The sequence below is a fragment of the Peromyscus californicus genome, unplaced genomic scaffold (genome assembly GCF_007827085.1).
Source record: "Peromyscus californicus insignis strain IS unplaced genomic scaffold, ASM782708v3 Scaffold_8__1_contigs__length_139910024, whole genome shotgun sequence".
In the NCBI taxonomy this organism is placed as follows: domain Eukaryota; kingdom Metazoa; phylum Chordata; class Mammalia; order Rodentia; family Cricetidae; genus Peromyscus; species Peromyscus californicus.
In genome coordinates this window covers 71,473,154-71,498,104 of record NW_026294606.1, presented here as the reverse complement: position 1 = coordinate 71,498,104, position 24,951 = coordinate 71,473,154, and the positions used below count along the sequence as shown (strand labels likewise).

At 39.7% G+C, this 24,951-nt stretch overlaps 1 protein-coding gene across 1 annotated transcript in view; it reads left to right on the top strand.

The window, feature by feature from the left end:
• Window positions 1-7,561: 7,561 nt before the first annotated feature.
• Dnajc1 (DnaJ heat shock protein family (Hsp40) member C1) overlaps window positions 7,562-24,951 on the top strand; it is a 218,729-nt gene continuing 201,339 nt past the window's right edge. Inside the window, exon 1 of the mRNA XM_052727507.1 lies at window positions 7,562-8,088. Within this exon, the coding sequence (XP_052583467.1) occupies window positions 7,876-8,088 (213 nt within the window). The 5' untranslated portion in view covers window positions 7,562-7,875. The remainder of the gene's footprint in view (window positions 8,089-24,951) is intronic.

Here is a 24,951-nt window from a genome sequence, read left to right as displayed (position 1 = left end):
ATGTTGTTCTCCCTTTGTTCTCCCATTTGGCATTACAAACATTACAGGCCAACGGCAGAATGCCAAACCCAAGCTGTTCAGCCCAAGAGAATGGACAGTGAAGAGGTCTGCTAAAATTCCCTTTGAAGACTAATTGGAGCCTTTGTATATGAGGAAAATACAACAATCGCTGCGCCCAGGCTGAACTGAGGACCCGGTAAAGGAAAATGTCTGAGTTGTCCAAAGGAGAGAAACTAAGGTCCAAATCATAGAATGATTTGAGTAAGTAGCTGCAAACCTTCATAATTTAAATGATAGTCCTGGAGCCGTATGATAGGAAAAAAAAAGACATTTTAGCATGGATCTTACTGGTATATTATAAAGTCCCCAAGAATCAGGAAATATTGCTCTCTGAAAATTTGGAGCTACTTAGCATAGGATGAAAATGACCATTGGCTCTTCTGTGACCCCATCATTGAATATATACATTTTTCCTTCATTTTGTTAAATTGATCATATGCTCTTAATTCAGTATCTAACTAGCAGGAAAAATCATGACTACTGTTTTTATGGGAATGGAACAAAAAATTAAATTGGCTCTATTACCCAGGTGTTATTTTGTAAAGAGAGTCTTATCTCCTCTCATCCTGAACAATCAAAGGATTGGATGGGTTCAATAAATTTCTAGGCAATCACAGCCCAGGTTTGATAATAAATGCCCTTAAAGACTAGATCTAAACATTTGCCAATGGGTAAGATTTTCTTGCAGAAATCTTAAAGCCCTGTGGGCAGAGATGTCTCAGGAAATGATGGTGCCATTTAAATGGCAAGCACCGTATACTAGGCACTGCTTTTCTCAGCTGCCAAATAGCCTTACAGTTTGGTAACCTACTAGTTACCAAAATTTAGAGATGTAGAAACAGAGGCACAGAGATCACCTAGTCAGTAAGGAGTAGAGCCAGGATTCAAATTTAATCAGTCCCGTTCTAGAATCCATATTCCTATTAACTGTGAGATTGACTCTGTAGCACACTATTCACCGAAGTGAAAATCATAGTGTCAGCATATTAGAAATGTATTTATTATTTATAACACAAAGAACATCTGTATTTGTTTATGAGGACCTTCAAAACAATTAAAATTCAATACTGCAGTAGAAAAGGGATTATTTACCAAGGAAGTGCTTCTCCCAAACAATATTTTTCTAACCTTTGTCAACTCAATATAAATTAGTGAATGGTATTTGGACAAATAAATTATTGAGTGAAGATAATGTTCCATTAAAGAACAATGCTATCTTAGAATTACACATCCCTGTATTTGAGGAACAGCCTCATAGAGGCTAATGAGAACATTTCAGGATTTAATGGGAGCCAGGTATTTCTAAAACATGGAACGGGTAGGTAATGCTTTTTTTTTTTTTTAAAGATTTATTTATTTATTATATATACAGTGCTCTGCTTGCATGTATCCCTGCAGGCCAAAAGAGGCACCAGATCTCATTACAGATGGTTGTCAGCCACCATGTGGTTTCTGGGAATTGAACTCAGGACCTCTGGAAGAGCAGCCAGTGCTCTTAACGGCTGAGCCATCTCTCCAGCCCTAGGTAATGCTTTTTTCAAGACAGTCTTAAAATTTTAGCTATAACAAGTATTATACTCAATTCTGTTTGGTATAGTTAAATTTGATTTTACCCCAAAGTGAAGGCTATACTATCAGATAGCTTATTTAAGTCTATTTGAGTCCTTTACCTAGTTATTAAATAGTACCTGTGATAGTTAATGTTGATTGTCAACTTGAGAGAATCTGGAATCATTTAAGAGACAAACCCGCATATACTTGTGAGGAAATTTCTAGACCGGGTTAATTGTGATAAGAAGCCCCATCCTAAATGTGGGTGGCACTATTGCATATGCTGGGTGGGGTCCCAGGAGAAATAAAAAGGGAAAAGTGAGCTGAGCACCAGCATCCGTCTTTCTGAATTTCTTGACCCGTAGATGCAACACAATTAGCTTGCTCATGCTTGTATGCCTTAATTTGTCCACCATGATGGGCTGTACTCTTCAATTACAAGACAAAATAAGTCCTTCCTTCCTTAAGATGCCTTTACTAGGTATTTTGTTGCAGCACCAAGATAAAGAACTAATGCAGTTTCCCCATAGGAAGCAAAGGTCAGTACAGTGCCCCTGTTCACATTTAACAACACCTGAACTCCTCCTCTTTGCAACCCCTGTGTAGACGACCACCCATCACCCTGGCGTCTCCTTCTCTTCTTCATTGACAACAGTAGATTTTAATGTATCTTAGCCTTATACTGTTGTAATCATACCTTAAGCCCTATCAATAGCAGAACCTACTAATTTGAGTTACAAAAGAAGACTCTAGCCATGTGGGAACTGCTATGTTCCTGGCTCACTTGCATAAATGCCATACTAAACACAATTAGATGTCCTTGTTGAAAATTTCACTCTGGTTTATTCCACAGTTATTTATGTAAGTCTTTGTGCGGGCACATGTAACTCCTTGAATTCGCTTAGCTCTGCCTATAATATGTTTAAGACTACAAATACTCTTTCAAGTTATTGCCTTCACTACACCCCACAAGTTATTCTGTACTTTAACTCCAATTGAGTTTGTTTTATCGAATTTACTCTTCTTGAGGTTGTTGAGTTTGCTTTATCTGTGTTCTTCCCCCTTCTTTTAAAAAAAGATTTATTTTATTTTTAATTATGTATGTGTGTGTGGGGGACCTTTTAATTATGTGTGTGTGTGATATGCATTTGAGTACAAGTATACATGGAAACCAGAGTTACAGGTGGTTTTGAGTGTGGTGGGTTGGATGAGAATGGCCTCCTTAGGCTCATTTGTTTGAACACCTGTTCCTCCGTTGGTGGGACTGTTTGGGAAGGATTAGGAGGGGTGGCCTTGTTGAAGGAGGTGTATCACTCAGGGTGGGATTTGAGGTTTAAAAAGACTCATGCCAATCCATGTTACAGTGAGCTACCTAACATGGGTGCTGGGAAACCGTTGTATGATATTTTGTTTGTGTTATGACAAATAAAGCTTGTCTGAAAGATCAGAGAGGCAGAGCAGCAGCCACTTGTGAGTTCTTACCTCTATGAATCCTGAGACCAAATGGGGGCTCGAGATCCTGTCTCCACCTGCCTTATATTCCTGTCTCCACCTCCCTAGTGCTGGGATTAAAGACATGAGCCTCCCACATGCTGGAATCAAAGGCTTGAGACTTCCAAGTGCTGGGATCAAAGGCTTGAGCCTCCCATGTGCTGGGATCAAAGGCTTGAGCCTCCCATGTGCTGGGATCAAAGACTTGAGTCTCCCATGTGCTGGAATCAAAGGCATGATCCTTCCAAGTGCTGGGATTAAAGGTGTGTGCTACCACTGTCTGGTCTCTATGGTAACTAGAGGCTAGTTCCACCTTCTGATCTCCAGACAAGCTTTATTTGTCAGAACACAAACAAAATATCGTACAACAGGAACCAAACTCAGGTCCTCCGCAAGGGCAGTGCATATTCTTCCCCATCTCTCTCGCCCCTTTCTTCCTCTTTTTAGAAACAGTTTTAGCAAGATGTAATTGTTGTCCATATAATCAATGCATTTAAAGAGTACAAGCCAACAGGTTCAGTGTATTGACAAAGTTCTGAAACTGTCACCACAATCTAATTTCAAGTTTACTCCATAAAAGAAAGCTAGCACCCATTTGTAGTGAATCTCTAACATCCCCTGCCACCAGCCCTAAGAAAACACTAATCTACCTTCGAAGTTTGCCTAGTCTGGATGTTTTGCTTAAGCAGAATCACATAATATGCTCTTTCGTGACTAGCCTTTTTCACTAGGTATATTTTCAAAGTTCATCTGTGTTATAGCAAGTATCCATACTTCACTGCTTTTTATTGATGAAAAATAATACCATTGGGAATAATATTGACATGATTATTTAGCCCTACCACATTTAAGAAAAATCCATTCATTAGTTGATGGACATTGTTGTTGCTCCTGCTCTCAGAGTCCTTAGTTGCCTGTAGTTGTTTTTCTAGGGTCGAGGCCTTGTGAGCTTTCACCTTCTGCATTAGCTTTTCTGTTGGTGCCATCCTTATTCAGGTCATGTTGAGGGAACCGCGTTAGTGAGACTTCATGAGTGTACTTTCTGACATTTCCAGTGGACACAGTCTCACAGCAAACTTCCTTTTACAGTCTTTCTGTCCCCTCTTCCCCACTGACTCCTGAGCCTTAGGTGCAGAAGTTGTGTTGAAGATGTATCTGTTGGGAATGGGCTCTATAACTCTGCATTTTGATCGTTGTGGGTTTCTGTAATGGTCTCTTTGATGAGAAGTTTCTTTGGTGAGGGGTAAGAACTACAGTTATCTGTTGGTCTAAGGACAAATATTTAGAATTCAATTAGGGATTATCTTAGATATTGTTTGCAATATAAAAGTGTTCATTTTTGTGTAATCTATCTTTTCTTTTCTTTTGGCATTTATGTAGTTGGTGTCATATCTAGTGGTTCTCTAAAGGCCACTAATATTTATTCCCATTTTTTCTTACAAGAGTTTTAAATTTTTAACATTTACATTAGGTCTATGATTCATGTTGAGTGTTTTTTTTTTGCATCTATAGCTTTATGTCTGCTATTACTTCTGTAAAACTGACTACTATCCCTTCAAATACCACTTCTGCCCTCTCCTCTCTCTTCATTGTTTTGAGTTTGTTATACTTATGCTGGATTCATTCATTGCACACCTGCTTTCAAGTTGTTAGTCCTCCATTGTTTCCTCTTCCTGCTTCAGTTTGAGTATTTTTTCTTTTCTTGATTTTCTTCCCCAAACCTACTAATCTCTGCTCTGTTATATCTAGTCTTCAGTTTAACTCATTTACTGAGTTCTTGACTTCATATATTTTTCAAGATTTTCCCATTGACTCTGTTAAAATTCTGTACCTTCCTATATATTTTATCCACCTTTCCTTTTCCATTTTATTTTGTAATAGTGATTTCAAAGTTCTTATCTAAACTTTAACATCTGGCCTGTCTGTGGGTTTTCTATTATCTTTTTTCCCTCCTCTTTATCATAGACCAAACCATCCTGTTTTTGTCATGTCTTACACTTAAAATCAACCATATATCCCAGAGTTTTACATAAATTCCCATAGACAACATAGATGCTATTTTCCACTAAAATGGAAATTAGACAAATAGGGTGAAGTGTCTGTTATCCTCCACACAGTCACAGATGAGCTAGGTAGTGCTTGGGTTGCAGAGTTAGTAAGACTCAGTCAACTTCCAGTTTCTTTCTGTTCATGATTCCTCTGAACTTTTGATCAAGAACCAGAAAAGTATCTACCTCCTTGGCCCTTATGTGAATACAACTTCTCATAACTTCAGAAGTAATTGTAAAGGTCTTGAGTGTGAAGAATAATGCACACATATGTGAGGTAGGCTCCTCCTTCTAGGTAGTTAGCTGTATATGGACTTGTAGTCTCATACAGGTAGAACATGAGTTGGTTACTCTAAGCACAGTTCCTCAACCTCAAGCAATATCCAGGAGTTAGCAGGTGTCTTATGGGATTGCTGGCTATATGTTTGGGGCTCCTCTGTACCCTTAGTCCATCATATAATTTCTAATAAATATTCCACTGGTTTCTTTTTATCCATGTGAAGACCCTCTGCCTAGGCCAAAGCCAACAAGTTCATGCCTAGGATCAGTAAATGTCACCATGGAAGAAAACAGCTGATAACTGGCTGCTCCCTTAGACCAGACATCAACAAAAGATTTATTCAATTGCATTGCCCTTTGCAGCAAAATGGTTAACATAAAGATGCCAAATTTGAATGGCGGTCTTTGCAGAGATGTAAAGCAGTAAGAACATCATCTCAGAGAAGAAAGTGTTATTGAAACTGGGCAGGAAGAATTTTCAAGATCAATGCCTCTGTCTGTGAAAAGCACTATGCTGAATAGGCAACTCTACTTCTGTGTCAGCCTGGCCTTAGAAAGTAATATTGAGTAAGTCCTTGGAGTTCTTAGACAACACAAAGTTCAAGAGGGAAATGCTAGGCTGCCTGCTAAGAGCTCAGAATAATACTGCTACAGTTGTGGCAAGATTGCACCACTTTCAAATAATATTGTACATAATATGATGATCAAATAAAGAAAAGATGGATGCTGGGTAATACTTTTTTTTTTTTCGAGACAGGGTTTCTCTGTGTAGCTTTGCGCCTTTCCTGGAACTCACTTGGTAGCCCAGGCTGGCCTTGAACTCACAGAGATCCGCCTGGCTCTGCCTCCCGAGTGCTGGGATTAAAGGCGTGCGCCACCACCGCCCGGCGGGTAATACTTTTTGTTGTTGCCATATTATTTTGACACTCCACACACTGAATAAGCAAACACTAGCTTTAATTTAGGGACTTGGTAAAGATCAGGGTCTTTTTTGGAGGGGGAGTAGGGGTATTTGAGACAGGGTTTCTCTGTATAGCCCTGGCTGTCCTAGAACTTGCTCTGTAGACCTGGCAGGCCTCGAACTCAAGAGATCCGCCTGCCCCTACCTCCTGAGTGCTGGGATTAAAGGCGTGCACCATCACCACTTGGCTAAGATGAGGATCTTTTAAAAAATATTTATTTCTTAAGTTTTATGTGTATATATAAATACGTGTGTAACTCCTGGAGCTGGAGTCACAAGTGGTTGTAAGCCATCCCAACAGGGGTGCTGGGAACTGAACTCAGGTCCTCTGCAAGAGCAAGAAGTAGTATTAGTGACTGAGTCAACTCTAGTCCCAAGATTAGTTTTACTTAAAGGGTATATATAAACTTAAGATTAAAACAATTTAAATTTTATTTCTATGTATGCGTTTGCTTGCTTGAATTTATGTATATCATGTGTGTGCAGGATCCTGCAAAGGCCAGAAGAGGGCTTCAGATCTCCTGGAAGTGCAGTTACAGACATATACCCGCAAATCTTAATTCATAATTAAAGTATATTTTTTTCTTGGTTAATTTTTTTTTCCCCTTCAAACACACTGGAGTGGATCTGTGTTTCAGTCGTTGGTTCAATTCATCCTTCTTTTTTTTTTTTTTTTTTGGTTTTTCGAGACAGGGTTTCTCTGTAGTTTTGCGCCTTTCCTGGAACTCACTTTGTAGACCAAGCTGGCCTCGAACTCACAGAGATCCTCCTGCCTCTGCCTCCCGAGTGCTGGGATTAAAGGCGTGTGCCACCACCACCTGGCTCAATTCATCCTATCTTTACTGATCGAATAATAAAATGCGCGGGAGCAGAAAGCCTAATCCATACATCAATCCTGGAATGTGCTTTTAATGGTCAATATTTAGGAGGGCAACATGGAAGCATCGGGAGGAAAACCTACAGGCAAGCGTTTCGGGCCCTGGAGGTCTATAATTGTCCACGTCTCTCAGCTAGCGCAGAAACACGTGCAGTTACCCCAGCGCCAGCCACTGAAAGGCTCTTCTCCAAGGCAAAGACCCAGAGCGCCCGGCGTTCCTACTTCCGGCCCCGGCCCCGCCCCACAGTTGCTAGGAGACATGATGTCACCGGAAGCGAGGCCTGGGATAGGCTGAGGCCTGGGGAAGCCTCTCCCACACGGCAGCCCGGGTGCCGGCGCTTGCTCTCCAGCTGTTCCTAGGCCCAGGGCGAGGGTCCGGGAAGGGAGAGCGGGCTGCGGCTGGTCACCGCTCGGGCAGCCTCGGCCTGGTCGTCCTCTCCGAGTCTGTTGGTGCTCCCGTCGGGCCGGCAGCCTGGCTAGCAGCTTCCGGGCGGCTGCCCGCGCTCCTGACTGACAGGCGCCGTCCCCACAGCCCGCGCCACCCGCCACGTCCCCGCTCTCGGCCGGCGCACGGCGTGGCTGCCAGCGACCTCTCGGAGCCCAGTGCGATGTGGGCTCCCGGCTTCGGAGCCGCGCGGCTTCCCCGGCGCCGGCGCCCTGGGCCGCTGGCGTCCTCCGTTCGGCCGCTGTGGCCGCCGCTGCTGCTGTGCCTGCTGGCGGCCGTGGGGCCGGTGCGCGCCTGGGAGAGCGCTGACCTGGAGTTGTTCGACTTGGTGGAGGAGGTGCAGTTGAACTTCTACGAGTTCCTCGGGGTGCAGCAGGTAAGCGCGCGGCGGGCCGCGGCGGGCCGGACCTCGTCGTTCAGCCCGGTCCTCTTGACCGCCAGCCCGTTCCCAGTCCCTCACCCTCGCGCCGACTTCGGAACTTGTGGTCTAAGTGCCAGACCCGGACGGTGCCAGCAGCCTGGGGGTGCTGATACCTTTTCTTTCTGGAAACCATCCTTTCCCCACCCCCAAAAGCTGTGCTGAAGGAAGAAGGAAGAGAGGTGTGGGTAGACCGTTTTTACACTTACCCCGTCTCAAGTGTGACACAGTAACTATGTGTCACCCCAAATTGTCATCTTCCCACTTAAACATATTTTTACTTCTTCTGCCTGCCTCCCTCGTCCTTTCTGGGAAGAAAGAATACCTTTTGCCCAGCGTGTGTTAGCAGTTTTCTTGCACTGTATTTCGTAATCGTTATAGCCTGCTGCTTAGTATTCGTCTTACAGTTAGAAATATGGAAGAATTTGAGGCCTCTCCTCATAGGAGAAGCTGTGAATCCTTCAGGGCTTGAAGTGTTTGGGGTACTGCTGGAAGAGGAGCCCGGGATAGTGGTGTATACGTCTTTGCCTTTCTATTCCTTTCTGTTCTGGTTTTAGCTTGTATCTTGTGACTGAGTGAGGATATTTATCCAGGATCTACCTGAAACAGTGAACAGAAAAAGCAGACATGTCACTAACTTCATGATTATGGAATGAAAGAATTTCCCAAGATCTGATTAAGTCCTTCACCTAATACATAAGTTGTGGAGCTTAAAAAAAAAAAAGACACGCTTAACAGGATTAGTTAGGAAATATACCTCTTCCTACAGGTTATGAGATAGTAAATTTTCAAAGGAAATTAAATTGAACTATTAAGTAGAAATTTAACTTTCAGTCCTTGCATTTTAATTCCATGATTGTATATAAAATTATTGAGTATAAAATTGCCATGGAACTGAACTTCACAGTTCTCATTTTTGTAAGAGTTATAATATAAATATTTCACATCTCAGCTGGGTGTGGTGGCTCATGTATTTAATCCAAGCACTTGGGAGGCAGAGGCCGGCGGATCTCTGTGCGTTTACAAGGCCAGCCTGATCTACAGAGTGAGTTCCAGGACAGCTAAAGATACACAGAGAAACCCTGTCTCGAAAACCAACCAACCAACGAACCAAACAAGTAAATAAATATTTCACATCTCAAATTCTTAGACACAAATGGTTTTGTGGTAACTGTAAAGTGTTACCTGGTGCCACTTCCTGCTCATAGAGAAAAACTATGCCTCATTTCCAAAGTAAATGATAATGCAGTGTATTTATTAACAGTAAGTAGTGAAAATGAAGACTAACTTTTTGGTTTATTTGTGTTTGGTTTTGTTGTTTGTTTGTTCAGTTTTTTTTTTGTTTTTTGAGACAGGGTTTCTCTGTGTAGCCCTGGCTGCCCTGGAACTTAGAGATCCACCTGTGTCTGCCTTTGGAGTGCTGGGATTAAAGGCATGTGCCACCACTGCCTGGCTGGGTTTGGGTTTCTGAGACAGGGTCTCACTGTCTAGCTCAGGCTGTTGTGACAGTTGTGAGCTGCCATGTGGCTGTAGGGAGTCAAACCTGGAGCCCTTGAGAGAGTAGCTAGTGCTCTTAACCATTGAGCTGTCTCTCCAATACCAGGAATATTCTTTATTGCATTTATTCATTCACTCGTTTGTTTGTTTGTTTGTTATGTGACGGCAAACATGAGGTCAGAGGACAGCTCTTGGGAGTTGGTGTTCTCTTTCCATGAGGGTCCCAGGGGTTAAATTTAGTCAAACTTAGCAGCAGGTACCTTTAACTACTAACCTATCTTAAGATTCACTCAATATTGAGAATACTTGTTTAGTATTCATTAAGATTGGTTAAATTCTAGCCGGGCGGTGGTGGCGCACGCCTTTAATCCCAGCACTCGGGAGGCAGAGGCAGGTGGATCTTTGTGAGTTCGAGGCCAGCCTGGGCTACCAAGTGAGTTCCAGGAAAGGCGCAAAGCTACACAGAGAAACCCTGTCTCGAAAAACCAAAAAAAAAAAAAAAAAAAAGATTGGTTAAATTCTGTAGCTAGTGAAAGTTTTATATATAACTGTGCTGGCTAGTATTTTGTCAGCTTGACATAAGCTAGAGTCATCTTGAAGAGGGAATCTCAATTGAGAAAATGCTTGGATCAGATTTGTTTGTAAGCAAGTCTGTGGGAGCATATTCTTGACAAATGGTTGATGTGGGAGGGCCCAGCCCACTGTGTGGTCCTGAGTTATATAAAATGCAAGGCGAGCAAGCCAGGAAGCAGCATGCCTGCATGGCTTTGCTTCAGTCTCTGCCTTGACTTCTTTCAAAGATGGACTGTGACTTGGAAATGTAAGCCAAAAAAACTGTTTTCTCTCTTATTTTTTTTTTTTTCGTGTTTTATCACAGAAACAGAAAGCAAAGTAGGACCATAACCAATAAAGAAAATATTGAGTATGCTTTTGAATTGTTTATAGAAATTAAGCTTCTTTAAGAGAATACAGAGGCTGATGGTGGTGGTGCATGCCTTTAATCCCAGCACTCAGGAGGCAAAGGCAGGTGGATCTCTGTGAGTTCAAGGCCAGCCTGATCTACAGAGTGAGTTCCTGGACAGCCTGGGCTGTTACAAGAGAAACCCTATCTCAAAAAACAAACAAAAAAAAAAACAAAACAAAAACAACAACAACGATAACAACAACAAAACAAAACAAGAGAGGGAGAGAGAGAAAGAGAATACAGAGACTTAGTAGTGATTTCAACTTTAGATTATCTGTTGCCTGGAGAGATGGCTCAGTAGTTAAGAGCACTTGCTGTTCTTGCAGAGGAATGGAGTTCAGTTCCTAGTACCTGTGTTTTTCAGCACACAGCTGCCTATAATTCAGTTGTAGGGGATCTGACACCCTGTTATGGCTTCACAGATACAAATTCATACACATATACACATACTTAAAAAAGATTAGATTATCTAATCTAGCCATATCTGTGCACTGTTGTGGTTTGCAATTTCATGCTATTTAATTTGCAGTGAATTAGTCAATATGAACAACTAAAGACCTTAACTTTGTAAGGAAAGATGGAAAACTATGTGTAGAAAATTGAGAAAATTTGGTAAAATTTGAAAAGAATCCAGAAAATTATTTTAATCTGTATATCTGTGTTTAGCTGTATTGAAATAGAAAAGAAAGTCAGAAGAAACTTTTCTATTGACACAGAAAAGTAGATTGGAAAATTCTTTACTTTGAATCTTAGCTTTCATGGAAGACTTTCTAGGGACCAGATAGTTGGTAGAGATAAGCTCAACCGGTTTAAAGTTTAATGTGTGATATTCAAGTTAAAGCCAAACATTCTTTTGTTGACTTGTAGATGTTGGGAACAGAACAGTAGAAAGACTACCCAATGTTGTTCGTTCAGTAGAGTTTTTTTTTTTTTTTGTTTACTAAATCTTAAGCATAAAACCTTTAGCCTTATTTAGCTTAATAGTTTAGTGGGGATGGGGACACAAATAGTGAAAAGTAGCAGATAGGCAGAGGTTTCTGAAGGAAATTAGAAGTTATAAGGCATTAATTCCATTCTTAAGGGCTCCACCTTTATAACCTATCAATTGTCAGATGTACTAGATCTTAGTACTTAACCACTGTGGGGATTGGATTTCAACATACTAATTTTAGAAGGACTCAAGCATTCAATTTATAGCATGATGGAGGCACATTCAGTGTGGTGGATGAGCAGCCAAGGAAGAGTAAGTGCACAGGTCTTACTCAGGAGTCTATTGAGTATTTGAAGGAAGCCAGTATGGTTGGAGCAGAGTGATGTTGAATAGTATTAGGAGATATGATCCCAGTCATAAGTGGTAAGGACAGATCATATAGGGACTTGCAGGCCATTATAAGGACTTTGACTTTGACTTATAATTAAGTTGGAGAGTGGGTATTGACCAAATTGGAAGTAAATTTCAAAAGGGTCTTGTCTCTGTGTTGATAGTTTATAAGGCATTAGTTACTTAGAGAAATAATGGTGATGTAGAATGTAACATAGGCCTGGGTGGTAGCAGTGACATTGGTTTAAAGTGATTAGATTCTGGATTTAATTTGATCATAAAGCTGACAAGGTTTCACTCAGATGGTGTGCTGGTTGTTTTGTTTTTCCCAATTTGACATAGGCTAAAGTCATCTGAGAAGAAGGACCTTTATTTGAGAAAATGCATCCATCAAACTAGTCTGTATGCAAGTCTTTGGGACATTTTCTTGACAAATGATTGACACAAGAGGGCTCAGCCTACTGTTGGTGGTACCACTCCTAGGCAGGCAGTATTGGGTTGTATAAGGAAGCAGACTGAGTAAGCCATAGGAAGCAAGCCACAGCCTCTGCTTCAGTTCTAATGTCTCTTCAGAATGGAATATAAGCTGTAAGGTTAAATACACCTTTTCCTCCCTTTTGGTCATGGTCTTTATCACAATAGGAAAACAAACTAGGACAGATGGTTTAACAGAAGAGAGATTGAAGACAGTTCTAAAGATTACTTACTGAATTGTAGAGGCCTGAATGAGGATTCTGGTTGAAGGAAAATTGAGAGTCTGGTGTTTGGTTCCACTAAATTTGCCATTTCTGTTAAGCACAGTAGGGCTGGCATGTAGGTATTTGGTTAGTCAGGTCTGGAGTTCGGACAGAAAATTTGGGGCTGTAGATACGAACTAGTTCTTGGTACTTAAAAGGTAACTTGTGTAGACTGAAGTTTCTTGGTCCCACTGGGGCAGCAGCCGTTTTTATTAAAATAATCACTCAGGGGCTTAATATTAATTACACACTGTTTAGTCTATGACTCAGGCTTATTGCTGGCTAGCTATTACATCTTAAATTAATCCATTTCTATTAATCTATATATTGCCACATAGCCATGCCATTACCAGTCTGCTGGCATCTTGCTCCTTGGGTGGCTGGATGGCATCTGTCCAGACTCTGCCCTTCTTCTTCCTGTATCTCTCTTGGATTTCCTGCCTGTCTCTTATCTTGCCTTACCATAGGCCAAAACAGCTTCTTTATTAACTAATAGTAGCAACACATATTCACAGCATACAGAAAGACCATCCTACAGCACTTCCCCTTTTCTGTCTAATCAAAAAGGAAAGTTTTAACTTTAGCATAGTAAAATTGCATATAACAAAACAGTTATCAAGCAAGAATTACAATTACAATATCTAGTCTATTTGTATATGTCAAAATTAAATATTCTATCATCTAATTTTGTTAGTCTAAAGTTTTATATCTAATTTATCTTTTATCATGACTAAGGAAAACTATAATTATCACTATCTAGTCTTCAACTCCATCAAAGACCCCAGAAGGATATAATATTACCTAAGTAAACAGGAAGTGCATTGCAAGCAACTTCTGTAATTCTAGAAATGACAGAGACATCTGGCTGTCTGGACAGTCATCTAGAGTTTCTCTGCAATGTTGAGGCATCCATCTTCAGCCTATAGGCCTAGAGTATGTGGCAGACTTTTCAATGAAGCAGGAAATTTGAAGGACTATTTTGCCTATTTTGGCAAAATTCATCAGTCACTTTTCTCTGTGTCCTGCAGAATGTCTGGCAGTTTCTTCTGTGATGCAGGAGCCTAAAGGACCATCTTAAACTGTTTTGGCAAAGTTCAGTGGTCATTTTCCCATGGGTCCTGCATGTCCATTTTATACAACATACTGTCAAACAGTCCAGGCAAGAGCGGTTTCTTGCCCAAATGGCTAGCCTTTTCCATATTGTTTTTTTGTTTGTTGTTTGTTGTTGTTTTTTTTCTTTCTTTCTTTCCCCGAGACAGGGTTTCTCTGTGTAGCTTTGGAGCCTGTCCTGGAACTCGCTTTGTAGACCAGCCTGGCCTCGAAATCTCAGAGATCCTCCTGCCTCTGCCTCCTGAGTGCTGGGGTTAAAGTCATGTGTCACCACCACCCAGCTGCCTTTTCTATATTGTAAGCAAACTCCATAATGAGTTTCTTTGATGCCCATCATCCTCTTTGAAGTAATTGGTGCTGCCAGGAGCAGACATGTCTCATTGTCCAGAAAAGTCTTAAGTTTTTAAAACATTTTAAATGGCATATTCTGTATGTCTTTGAAGTGTTTGAAGATTACCTACCTAATTAAGATATATCTTTGTATACCTAGAAAACTTAACTAATGTGACTGTAAGTTTGATTATCACAGATGACTAATTATTAATCTGTATTTCTTAATTATACATTACAATTTTAAATGAGTTGCATAAACATAATACCTTAAACAAGAGTAGAAATATACATGCAGTATAACAAAATTGGCCTTAAACTTGTATCAGTAAACCAAAATCCATATCAGTGTAAAGTATTTTGAGATTAACAAAATATTCCTTGGATCAAAGATTCAATAATCTATCTTTTTTAATCATTTCTATATCATATTCCCTTTTTTTCTTTAGAAAGAGATTGCATTTATAATCAACCCCCTTTAAATAAAAACAAACATTTATAAACAATATTTTGGGAATTTGGGCATAGCTTTTCATACTATTTCCTGCTGATTGGGGCACTGGCAATCTTATGGGGATTCTGAGAAAATTATGGTCAAGTCTTGACTGGAGTAGTCTGTGAGGCTACATTGTCTCAGCCAGTTGCCTTGAAGCTGTTCTCAATGTTGGATCATCTGGGCCATAGACCCTATTGGAGACCTCTCAGGGGGGTTTTCTTTGATGTAATCATATTAACCTGGAAGGAATCCACAGTTTATCATCCTCTGTGGAAACAAAAGCAGAACTTCTTTTCCAAAGCAACATATCCTTAGACCCAAATTTTGAAGTCAAGATACCTTTAAGATATATATGTTGGTTTAACTAAGCAGCCTGTAATCAAATGTCTCTCTGCAGTTAAAAATCCCAAAGACAACACAATAATATGCAGTATCCAGACTCTGGGTATTTTCTATCTTTATGTGGCTTTTTTTTAAAAATTGTATTTCTTTTTTTAAGGGCTTTCTCTATCCCTTTTATTTTTTCTCCCAAGCCTATGTTTATTTTTCAACACAGTGTAACCATTTAGAGGTTTTTTTTTTTTTTTTCTTCCATCTGAATCTGTTTTATTGTGTCTTTAATCCTTTTCTGACCTGGAGAGTTTTTAAAAGGCTAAGCTGGATTGCTAGAACCAAAGTGGCACCCTGACTGCTGGCTCCACTCCACTTCGCTTTTAAACATAATGCAGATACCAATGAGTCGCTACCTCCCCAATTCTGGGAAGCATGGGAATTAAGTAGCATGCCTGTGTTTTTAAGCCCATGGCAGTGGCTGGGAGAAGCCTCTTTGTATTGCTGCCCATGTGAGAGACCTAGGGAGTCTGCCATGTTGCTGCTGAAGCCTGCTGCAGCCAGGGGATGCGTTTCTGTACCAAGGTCAGTAATGAGCAACATGAACTAGGAAGCTTCTCTGCTCTTGGTTCCATTTTAGAACCTTTTTTTTATTTTTAAGTTCTCAGGTTTTATGTGGAAATTCTTGCTAAACATCTGGGCACCAATTGTAGCTAGAACTTTTCCTGTGTCCTGCACCTGCTAGGTCCCAAATAAACACACAGAGGCTTAATTACAAACTGTTTTATCTATGGCTCAGGCTTATTGCTAGCTAGTTCTTACATCTTAAATTAACCCATTTCTATTAATATATATTTTGCCACATGGCCATGGTGTTACCAGTCCACTGGCATCTTGCTCCTTGGGCGGCTGGATGGCATCTGCCCAGACTCTGCCCTCTTCTTCCTGTTGCCAGCCAGATGCAGAGGAAGCAAGATGAGAATGCCACACTAAGAAAAGGTACCAAGTCACATGACTAAACATAGATAATAATTATGGGTTAATTTAAATGTAAGACTAGTCAGTAATAAGCCTGAGTTACTGGCCGAGCATTTATAAGTAATATGAAGCCTCCAAATCAATTATTTGGGAAGCAACTGCTAGGTATTTAGGATTTGCTGATGGGAGAAAACTTCCAACTGCAAACTTGAAACCACCTAACTGGATGAGATCACCCAAAAGAATGAATCTAAAAGATAAGGGAAGAGGTCTGGGACCTAAGCCAGAGAGATGGTGATCAGAGAGATGAAGAACTAGTGAGGAAGATAGAAAAGGACAAACCAAAAAAAGGTGATGTCTTTCATGTCAAGTAGAGGAAATATCTCAGAGAGGAGGAATCTGTCAGATGAGTAAAGTGATGAAGATTCAAATAAGATGGGTTCTGAGAATTGGCTGGGCCTAACACTTTATAGGTCATTGGCTACCTCAACAAGAGCTATTTCTGTGAACTGGTGGGTTCAGGAGAGAAAAGAGAAGAAAAATTGGACAACAGAAATTAGATAGTTCTGATGGAATCATTTTGTCTTGTCAGTTCTTTCCTAAGCTGTATAGTTGCAATAACATGGCTTTTAGAAGTTGGACCACACCATCTTCTAGCTTTATTATTTTAGTCAGTTTTTAAGAGTTACCTCATTTTTTTAAGAACAAGTGGATTTTATAGGCACCTATTAGACACTTCAGTATATACTGAATGAAATAATAATGAAAACATACAAGTATTATAACAAAAACTAAATTGCAGTTCTCTAAACAAGTACTTTCTTGATAGTTTTTACTCAACAATTGGTTATACTTATCTAATGGCTTTTAAAGGCCCTAATAGAGCAAAGGACTCTGTATGTATTTCGAGATGTTCTAGAAGTTTAGGAAGGGACTTCAGAAGTCTTTGGTAGAGGTTGAGTCTAAATGGCGTATCTGTGGTTCAGCTTGTTCTTACGATGCTTTTTAATTGTTCATAGGGCACTCCAGTGTGACTGCTGCATCTTCTCAGAGAAGTCAAGGACAGAAAGTTGAATGCTGTGTAGGGAGGAGGACATGCTGTTGAAAATCTTAAATCTAACCTAAATTCTAGATCTCTGCATAGTATTTGTATTTCATCTAACAGTTCCTTTGACTCCTTTATTTATCATGGAATCAGTGGCAACTCTAGTTTTTCTTGTCATTTCTGTAATTTTCTTGTGGGACCATGACTTCCCTTATACAATATTTTTGTAGAGTATTCTAGCCAAGAATAAATAGTTCATTTTTATTTTAAAAATCTGCAAATATTCTCCAATAGCTTCATTAGTAATAAACGTGCCGTATATTCTCTCCATGCCTAGCTCGTATCCTCTCTTTTTTGGATGGGAAAGAAGAGTCATTAATTGGCCTTCTTAAACCCTAACACAGCCCCTTTTTAAAAATGAAGATGCCTTTCATAGTTGACTGGTGAATCTGCATTGTTGTTCTCAGTTATATCTAATTATTCATATTGTGAGATCCTCTGCACTTGTGATGCAAGTGTGTAGTTCAGCCTTTAATCATTTATTTCCTTGTAAATTTGTTGTGTGATTAGACTCCTCCTTTTTATTATGATCTGGAATTATTTCTTAATTTGGAGAAGGGAGATAAGCAAATTCTAGAATGGTAGATCACTCTTCAACTGTATTCCTCATATTGGCATATTGTGTTTAGACTTAGAGATGAATAAATACTTGTTTAATTATATACAGCTTTGAATCAGATTTGATTATTAGAATTAGTTTATTTTTCTTGTGTGCAAAAGGCTTACTGTAGCTTAGTGAGGATTGCCTAAGTACATTTTATAGGAAAAGGCAAGTCTGTTGCGGAAATTTTGCCACGTACCATTTGAACTGATAGAACAGAAACTTTTTAGCTGTCATTTCTGATGTTCGGAATCTTTTCAGTACTAATCAGTAGAACACTCAGATATCTTACCTTTTACTTCCATAGACAACATTTTACATTGAATTGGGAAAGTAGAATTGGTTTCTATGGGTACAGTTACTCAATAGAGGTCCATTTTAACATCTTGTTGACTAGATCAGCATCTTACCTAGTGACTAATGTGGCAGATTTCAAAATCCTATTTTCTCAAGGTTTAGAATAAAGTAGATTATAGGATGGAAGTAAGAATAGATATTTGGTTTAATGATTAGTGAGGGGAGAGTATTTGTGGCAGTTAAAAGTAACAAGTACTTTTATAAGATGCCTGTTTTCAATATTAAGTGGATTCCCAGATTTGTTAGGTTTTCTATCAGTGAAGGAATCATTGTGTGAACTGTTACTATAATACTGTACAAATATTTCCCAAGATAAGCATTATTGGGTATATTTGAGTGGTGAGATGCCAGTGAATTTTGTGTATATTTAAAACTGCTCTAAAGCCTTTCTTGAATAGTGTGAATAGATAAAGGAATGGAGTTAAAGTGAAGGGAGACTTCTAATTGTGGAAAGTAACACCTTGGACCTTGTTATAACAAAGCTATAGTCATATGTACTTGGCAGAAATCAATTTTATTGTTATAAAGCATTTAATTGTGAAAGACAATTCCTATACAAATGAGTGTAAAACATTTTCAGTGTTTTTTGAATAACATTATATCTTATTTTAAGAGCTGAATATTTTATGGTATTACTTACACTTCCTGATAGAGATGGAGGTCTGACTATTAGGGCTTAAATTAGAAATTTAATCTAGACTTTGTGTTTCATTCTTTATCTTATTGGATATTAAATTAAGTAAAGTTAGCATTCATTTACTTTTTCAATAAGTATTCCTGTTTACCACCAGCAGTAGCTAAGATCTCATATGTAATCAGGCATATTGCAAAAGCAAGGGCAAGCCACATTCTGTACTTTTGCTTATAAAATGTTCATAAAACAGTATGCTTCATTATTAAATGGGTGCCTATTTTAATAGTTGCTACTATGGCAATAGCCATTAAGCTGTGTGCAGTCAGGAATAGAATTAGAATTGTTTATATTAAACTGAGTCCAAGATCAAGAATAAAATAAAGGACATGCAGTATCCAAATGCAACTGAGAACAAAAGAATTCTAAAAGGTAGTAATTTCTTTAGTTAAACAAATCCAGGAATACATATAACTCGTGATATAAAAGGCACAAGCATTTTTAAAAGCTATGTGGTATTATCTATGACATGTATCATGAACATTAAGTTGAGACCAGAAGGAAGAACATCACCATTGTCATTTACTGGACCATAGGGAAATCTGAGGGTTTAAAACTATGCCAGGTAAGAAAGATAGAAAGTTCTTATTTCTAGCCAGTCCTTTAGAATTTGATTCATACCACTGAAAAAGTAAGATTTGGTAGGGTATTCCATGATCAATTGCATTTGTATATTACCAAGAAACCTCGGACTTTTAGAAATTTAGAAGTTGCAAATTTTATCGGCAGTTATTTTTTAGTGATCACACTTGTATTTAAAAGATTAGTATTAGCCAGGTGGTTGTGGTCCATGCCTTTAATCCTAACATTTGGGAGGCAGAAGCAGGCAGATCTCTGTGAGAGTCCAGCCTAGTCTACAGAGTGAGTTCCAGGACAGCCAGGGCTACACAAAGAAACCCTGTCATGAAAAACCAAACAAATAAATAAACAAAATATTAGTATTTATTTGAGGTGTAGTGGCACATACCTATAATTCCAGCACTTGGGAGACAGAAATAGAATTCTTTCAAATTTAGGCCAGCATGGTCTACACAGTGAGTTCAAGCTATCTAGGGTTACGTAGCAAAACCCTGTCTCTTTTTTTTTTTTTTTTTTTTTTTTCATTTTTTTTTTTTTTTATTAATTTATTTTGCAATACAATTCAGTTCTACATATCAGCCACGGATTCCCTTGTTCTCCCCCCTCCCGTCCCCCTCACCTTCCCCCCAACCCCCACCCCCCCCATTCCCATCTCCTCCAGGGCAAAGCCTTCCCCACAGACTGAGGTCAACCTGGTAGACTCAGTCCAGGTAGGTCTAGTCCCCTCCTCCCAGGCCGAGCCAAACAATCCTGCATAGGCCCCAGGTTTCAAACAGCCAACTCATGCAATGAGCACAAGATCTGGTCCCACTGCCTGGATGCCTCCCAAACAGATCAAGCCAATCAACTGTCTCATCCATTCAGAGGGCCTGATCCAGTGGGGACCCCTCAGCCATTGGTTCATAGTTCATGTGTTTCCATTCATTTGGCTATTTGTCCCTGTGCTTTATCCAACCTTGGTCTCAACAATTCTTGTTCATATAAACCCTCCTCATTCTCGCTAATTGGACTCCCAGAGATCCACCCGGGGCCTAGTCATGGATCTCTGCATCCAGATCCCTCAGTAGTTGGATGAGGTTTCTAGCACAACAATTAGGGTGTTTGGCCATCCCATCACCAGAGTAGGTCAGTTCGGGCTGTCTCTCGACCACTGCCAGCAGTCTGTTGTGTGGGTATCTTTGTGGATTTCTGTGGGCCTCTCTAGCACTTTGCTTCTTCCTATTCTCATGTGGTCTTTATTTACCATGGTCTCCTATTTCTTGTTCTCCCTCTCTGTTGTTGATCCAGCTGGGATCTCCCGCTCTCCCAAGCTCTCTTTCCCTCGACCCTCGCCTTTCATTACCCCCACTCATGTCCAGGCTGTTCATGTAGATCTCATTCCATTTCTCTGTCATTGGGTGATCCCTGTGTCTTTCTTGGGGTCCTGTTTTCCAGGTAGCCTCCCTGGTGATGTGAGTAGCAGACAAGTCATCCTTGTTTCATGTCTAGTATCCTGCTATGAGTGAGTACATACCATGTTTGTCTTTCTGAGTCTGGGTTACCTCACTCAGGATGATTTTTTCTAGATCCATCCATTTGTCTGCAAACCTCATGATGCCATTGTTTTTCTCTGCTGAGTAGTATTCCATTGTGTATATGTACCACATTTTGTTTATCCATTCTTCAGTTGAAGGGCATCTGGGTTGTTTCCATGTTCTGGCTATTACAAACAATGCTGATATGAACATAACTGAACAAGTGCTCTTATGGTGTGGTTGAGCATTTCTTGGGTATATGCCCAAGAGTGGTATAGCTGGATCTTGGGGGAGATTGATTCCCAATTTTCTAAGAAAGCGCCATATTGATTTCCAAAGTGGTTGTACAAGCTTGCATTCCCACCAGCAGTGGAGGAGAGTTCCCCTAGCTCCACATCCTCTCCAGCATAAGGTGTCTTCAGTGTTTTTGATCTTAGCCATTCTGACAGGCGTAAGGTGGTATCTCAGAGTTGTTTTGATTTGCATTTCCCTGATGATTAGGGATGTTGAGCAGTTCCTTAAATGTCTTTCAGCCATTTGAGTTTCCTCTGTTGAGAATTCTCTGTTTAGTTCTATAGCCCATTTCTTAATTGGACTGTTGGGCATTTTGATGTCTAATTTCTTGAATTCCTTATATATTCTGGATATCAGTCCTCTGTCAGATGTGGGGTTGGTGAAGATCTTTTCCCATTCTGTAGGTTGTCGCTTTGCCTTGTTGACCGTATCCTTTGCTCTACAAAGGCTTCTCAGTTTCAAGAGGTCCCATTGATTGATTGTTTGTCTCAGAGTCTGTGCTACTGGTGTTCTATTTAGGAAGTAGTCTCCTATGCCAATGCGTTCAAGACTACTTCCTACTTTCTCTTCTAGCAGGTTCAGAGTAGCTGGATTTATGTTGAGGTCCTTGATCCACTTGGACTTAAGTTTTGTGCACGGTGATAGATATGGATCTATTTGCAGCCTTCTACATGTTGATATCCAGTTTTGCCAGCACCATTTGTTGAAGATGCTTTCTTTTTTCCATTGTGCACTTTTGGCTTCTTTGTCAAAAATTATATGTTCATAGGTGTGCGGATTAATGTCAGGGTCTTCAATTCGATTCCATTGGTCCACATGTCGGTTTTTATGCCAGTACCAAGCTGTTTTTATTACTGTAGCTCTATAGTAGAGCTTGAAGTCAGGGATCGTGATGCCTCCAGAAGTTGTGTTATTGTACAGGATTCCTTTGGCTATCCTGGGTTTTTTGTTTTTCCATATGAAGTTGAGTATTATTTTTTCCAGGTCTGTGAAGAATTGTGTTGGTATTTTGATGGGGATTGCATTGAATCTGTAGATTGCTTTTGGTAAGATTGCCATTTTTACTATGTTAGTCCTGCCTATCCATGAGCATGGGAGATCTTTCCATTTTCTGACATCTTCTTCAATTTCTTTTTTCAGGGACTTAAAGTTCTTGTCATATAGGTCCTTCACTTGCTTGGTTAGTGTTACCCCAAGGTATTTTATGTCATTTGTGGCTATAGTAAAGGGTGATGTATCTCTGATTTCCTTCTCCGCTTCTTTGTCCATTGTATATAGGAGGGCTACTGATTTTTTTGCGTTGATCTTGTATCCTGCTATGTTGCTGAAGGTGTTTATAAGCTGTATCAGTTCCTTGGTGGAATCTTTGGGGTCGCTCAAGTATACTATCATGTCATCTGCAAATAGGGAAAGCTTGACTTCTTCCTTTCCAATTTGTATCCCCTTAATCTCCTTATGTTGTCTTATTGCCCTGGCTAGAACTTCAAGTACTATATTGAATAAGTATGGGGAGAGTGGACAGCCTTGCCTCGTTCCTGATTTTAGTGGGATTGCTTTGAGTTTCTCTCCATTTAATTTGATGTTGGCTGTTGGCTTGCTGTAAATTGCCTTTATTATGTTTAGGTATGTTCCCTGTATTCCTGATCGCTCCAATACCTTTATCATGAAGGGGTGTTGGATTTTGTCAAATGCCTTTTCTGCATCCAGTGAGATGATCATATGGTTTTTTTCTTTGAGTTTGTTTATATGGTGTATTACATTGACGGACTTTCGTATGTTGAACCACCCTTGCATCCCTGGAATGAATCCTACTTGATCATGGTGGATAATTGTTTTGATGTGTTCTTGGAGTCTGTTTGCCAGTATTTTATTGAGTATTTTTGCATCAATGTTCATGAGGGAGATCGGTCTGTAGTTCTCTTTCTTTGTTGTATCCTTGTTTGGTTTAGGAATTAGGGTAATTGTAGCCTCGTAGAAGGAGTTTGGTAATGTTCCTTCTGTTTCTATTGTGTGGAACAATTTAGAGAGTATTGGTATTAACTCTTCTTTGAAGATCTGGTAGAATTCTGCGCTGAAACCATCTGGTCCTGGGCTTTTTTTGGTTGGGAGACTTTTAATGACTGTTTCTATTTCATTAGGGGTTATTGGACTATTTAAATAGTTTATCTGGTCTTGATTTAACTTAGGTATGTGGTACCTATCCAGAAAGTTATCCATTTCTTTTAGGTTTTCCAGTTTTGTCGAATAGAGGTTTTTGAAGTATGACCTGATGATTCTCTGGATTTCCTCAATGTCTGTTGTTATGTCCCCCTTTTCATTTCTGATTTTGTTGATTTGGATGCTCTCTCTCTGTCTTTTGGTTAGTTTGGATAAGGGCTTGTCTATCTTGTTGATTTTCTCAAAGAACCAACTCTTTGTTTCATTAATTTTTTGTATTGTTCTCTTTGTTTCTATTTTATTGATTTCAGCTCTCACTTTGATAATTTCCTGGCGTCTATTTTTCCTGGGAGACTGTGCTTCTTCTTGTTCTAGAGCTTTCAGGTATGCTGTTAAGTCTCTAGTGTGAGATTTCTCCAACTTATTTATGTGGGCATTTAGTGCTATGAATTTCCCTCTTAGTACTGCTTTCATAGTGTCCCATAAATTTGGATATGTGGTGTCTTCATTTTCATTGATCTCTAGGAAGTCTTTAATTTCTTTCTTTATTTCTTCCTTAACCCATTGGTGATTCAGTTGGGTATTATTCAGTTTCCATGAGATTGCAGGTTTTCTGTAGTTTTTGTTGTTGTTGAAATCCAACTTTAGACCATGGTGGTCTGATAGAACACAGGAGGTTATTCCAATTGTTTTGTATCTGTTTAGATTTGTTTTGTGGCCAAGTATGTGGTCAATTTTAGAGAAGGTTCCATGGGGTGCTGAGAAGAAGGTATATTCTTTTTTGTTAGGATGGAATGTTCTGTAGATATCGATTAAGTCCATTTGAGTCATGACATCAGTTAAGTCCTTTATTTCTCTGTTAAGTTTCAATTTGGGAGATCTGTCCAGTGGTGAAAGTGGGGTGTTGAGGTCTCCCACTATTAATGTGTGGGGTTTTATATGTGATTTAAGCTTTAGTAATGTTTCTTTTACATATGTGGGTGCCCTTGTGTTTGGGGCATAAATATTCAGAATTGAGACTTCATCTTGGTGGATCTTTCCTGTGATGAGTATGTAATGCCCTTCTTGATCTCTTTTGATTGATTTTAGTTTGAAGTCTATTTTGCTGGATATCAGGATGGCTACACCCGCTTGTTTCTTAAGACCGTTTGATTGGAAAGTCTTTTCCCAGCCTTTTATTTTTAGGTAGTGTCTATCTTTGAATTTGAGATGTGTTTCTTGTATGCAGCAGAAAGATGGGTCCTGCTTTCGTATCCATTCTGTAAGCCTATGTCTTTTTATAGGTGAATTAAGTCCATTGATATTGAGGGAAATTAATGACCAGTGATTGTTCATTCCTGTTATTTTTTGGTGGTGATGTGTGGGTACTTCTATACGTTGGGGTTTACTGCTGTGGCTTTATCTGTTGCCTGTGTTTTCGAGGGTGTATCTGACTTCCTTAGATTGGAATTTTCCTTCTAGTGCTTTCTGTAGGGCTGGGTTTGTGGATAAGTATTGTTTAAATCTGGCTTTGTCATGGAATGTCTTGTTCACTCCATCTATGGTGATTGAAAGTTTTGCTGGGTATATTAGTCTAGGTTGACATCCATGGTCTCTTAGTGTCTGCATTACATCTGTCCAGGTTCTTCTGGCTTTCAAAGTCTCCATTGAGAAATCGGGTGTTATTCTGATGGGTTTGCCTTTATATGTCACTTGGCCTTTTTCCTTTGCTGCTCTTAATATTCTTTCTTTATTCTGTACGTTTAGTTGTTTAACTATTA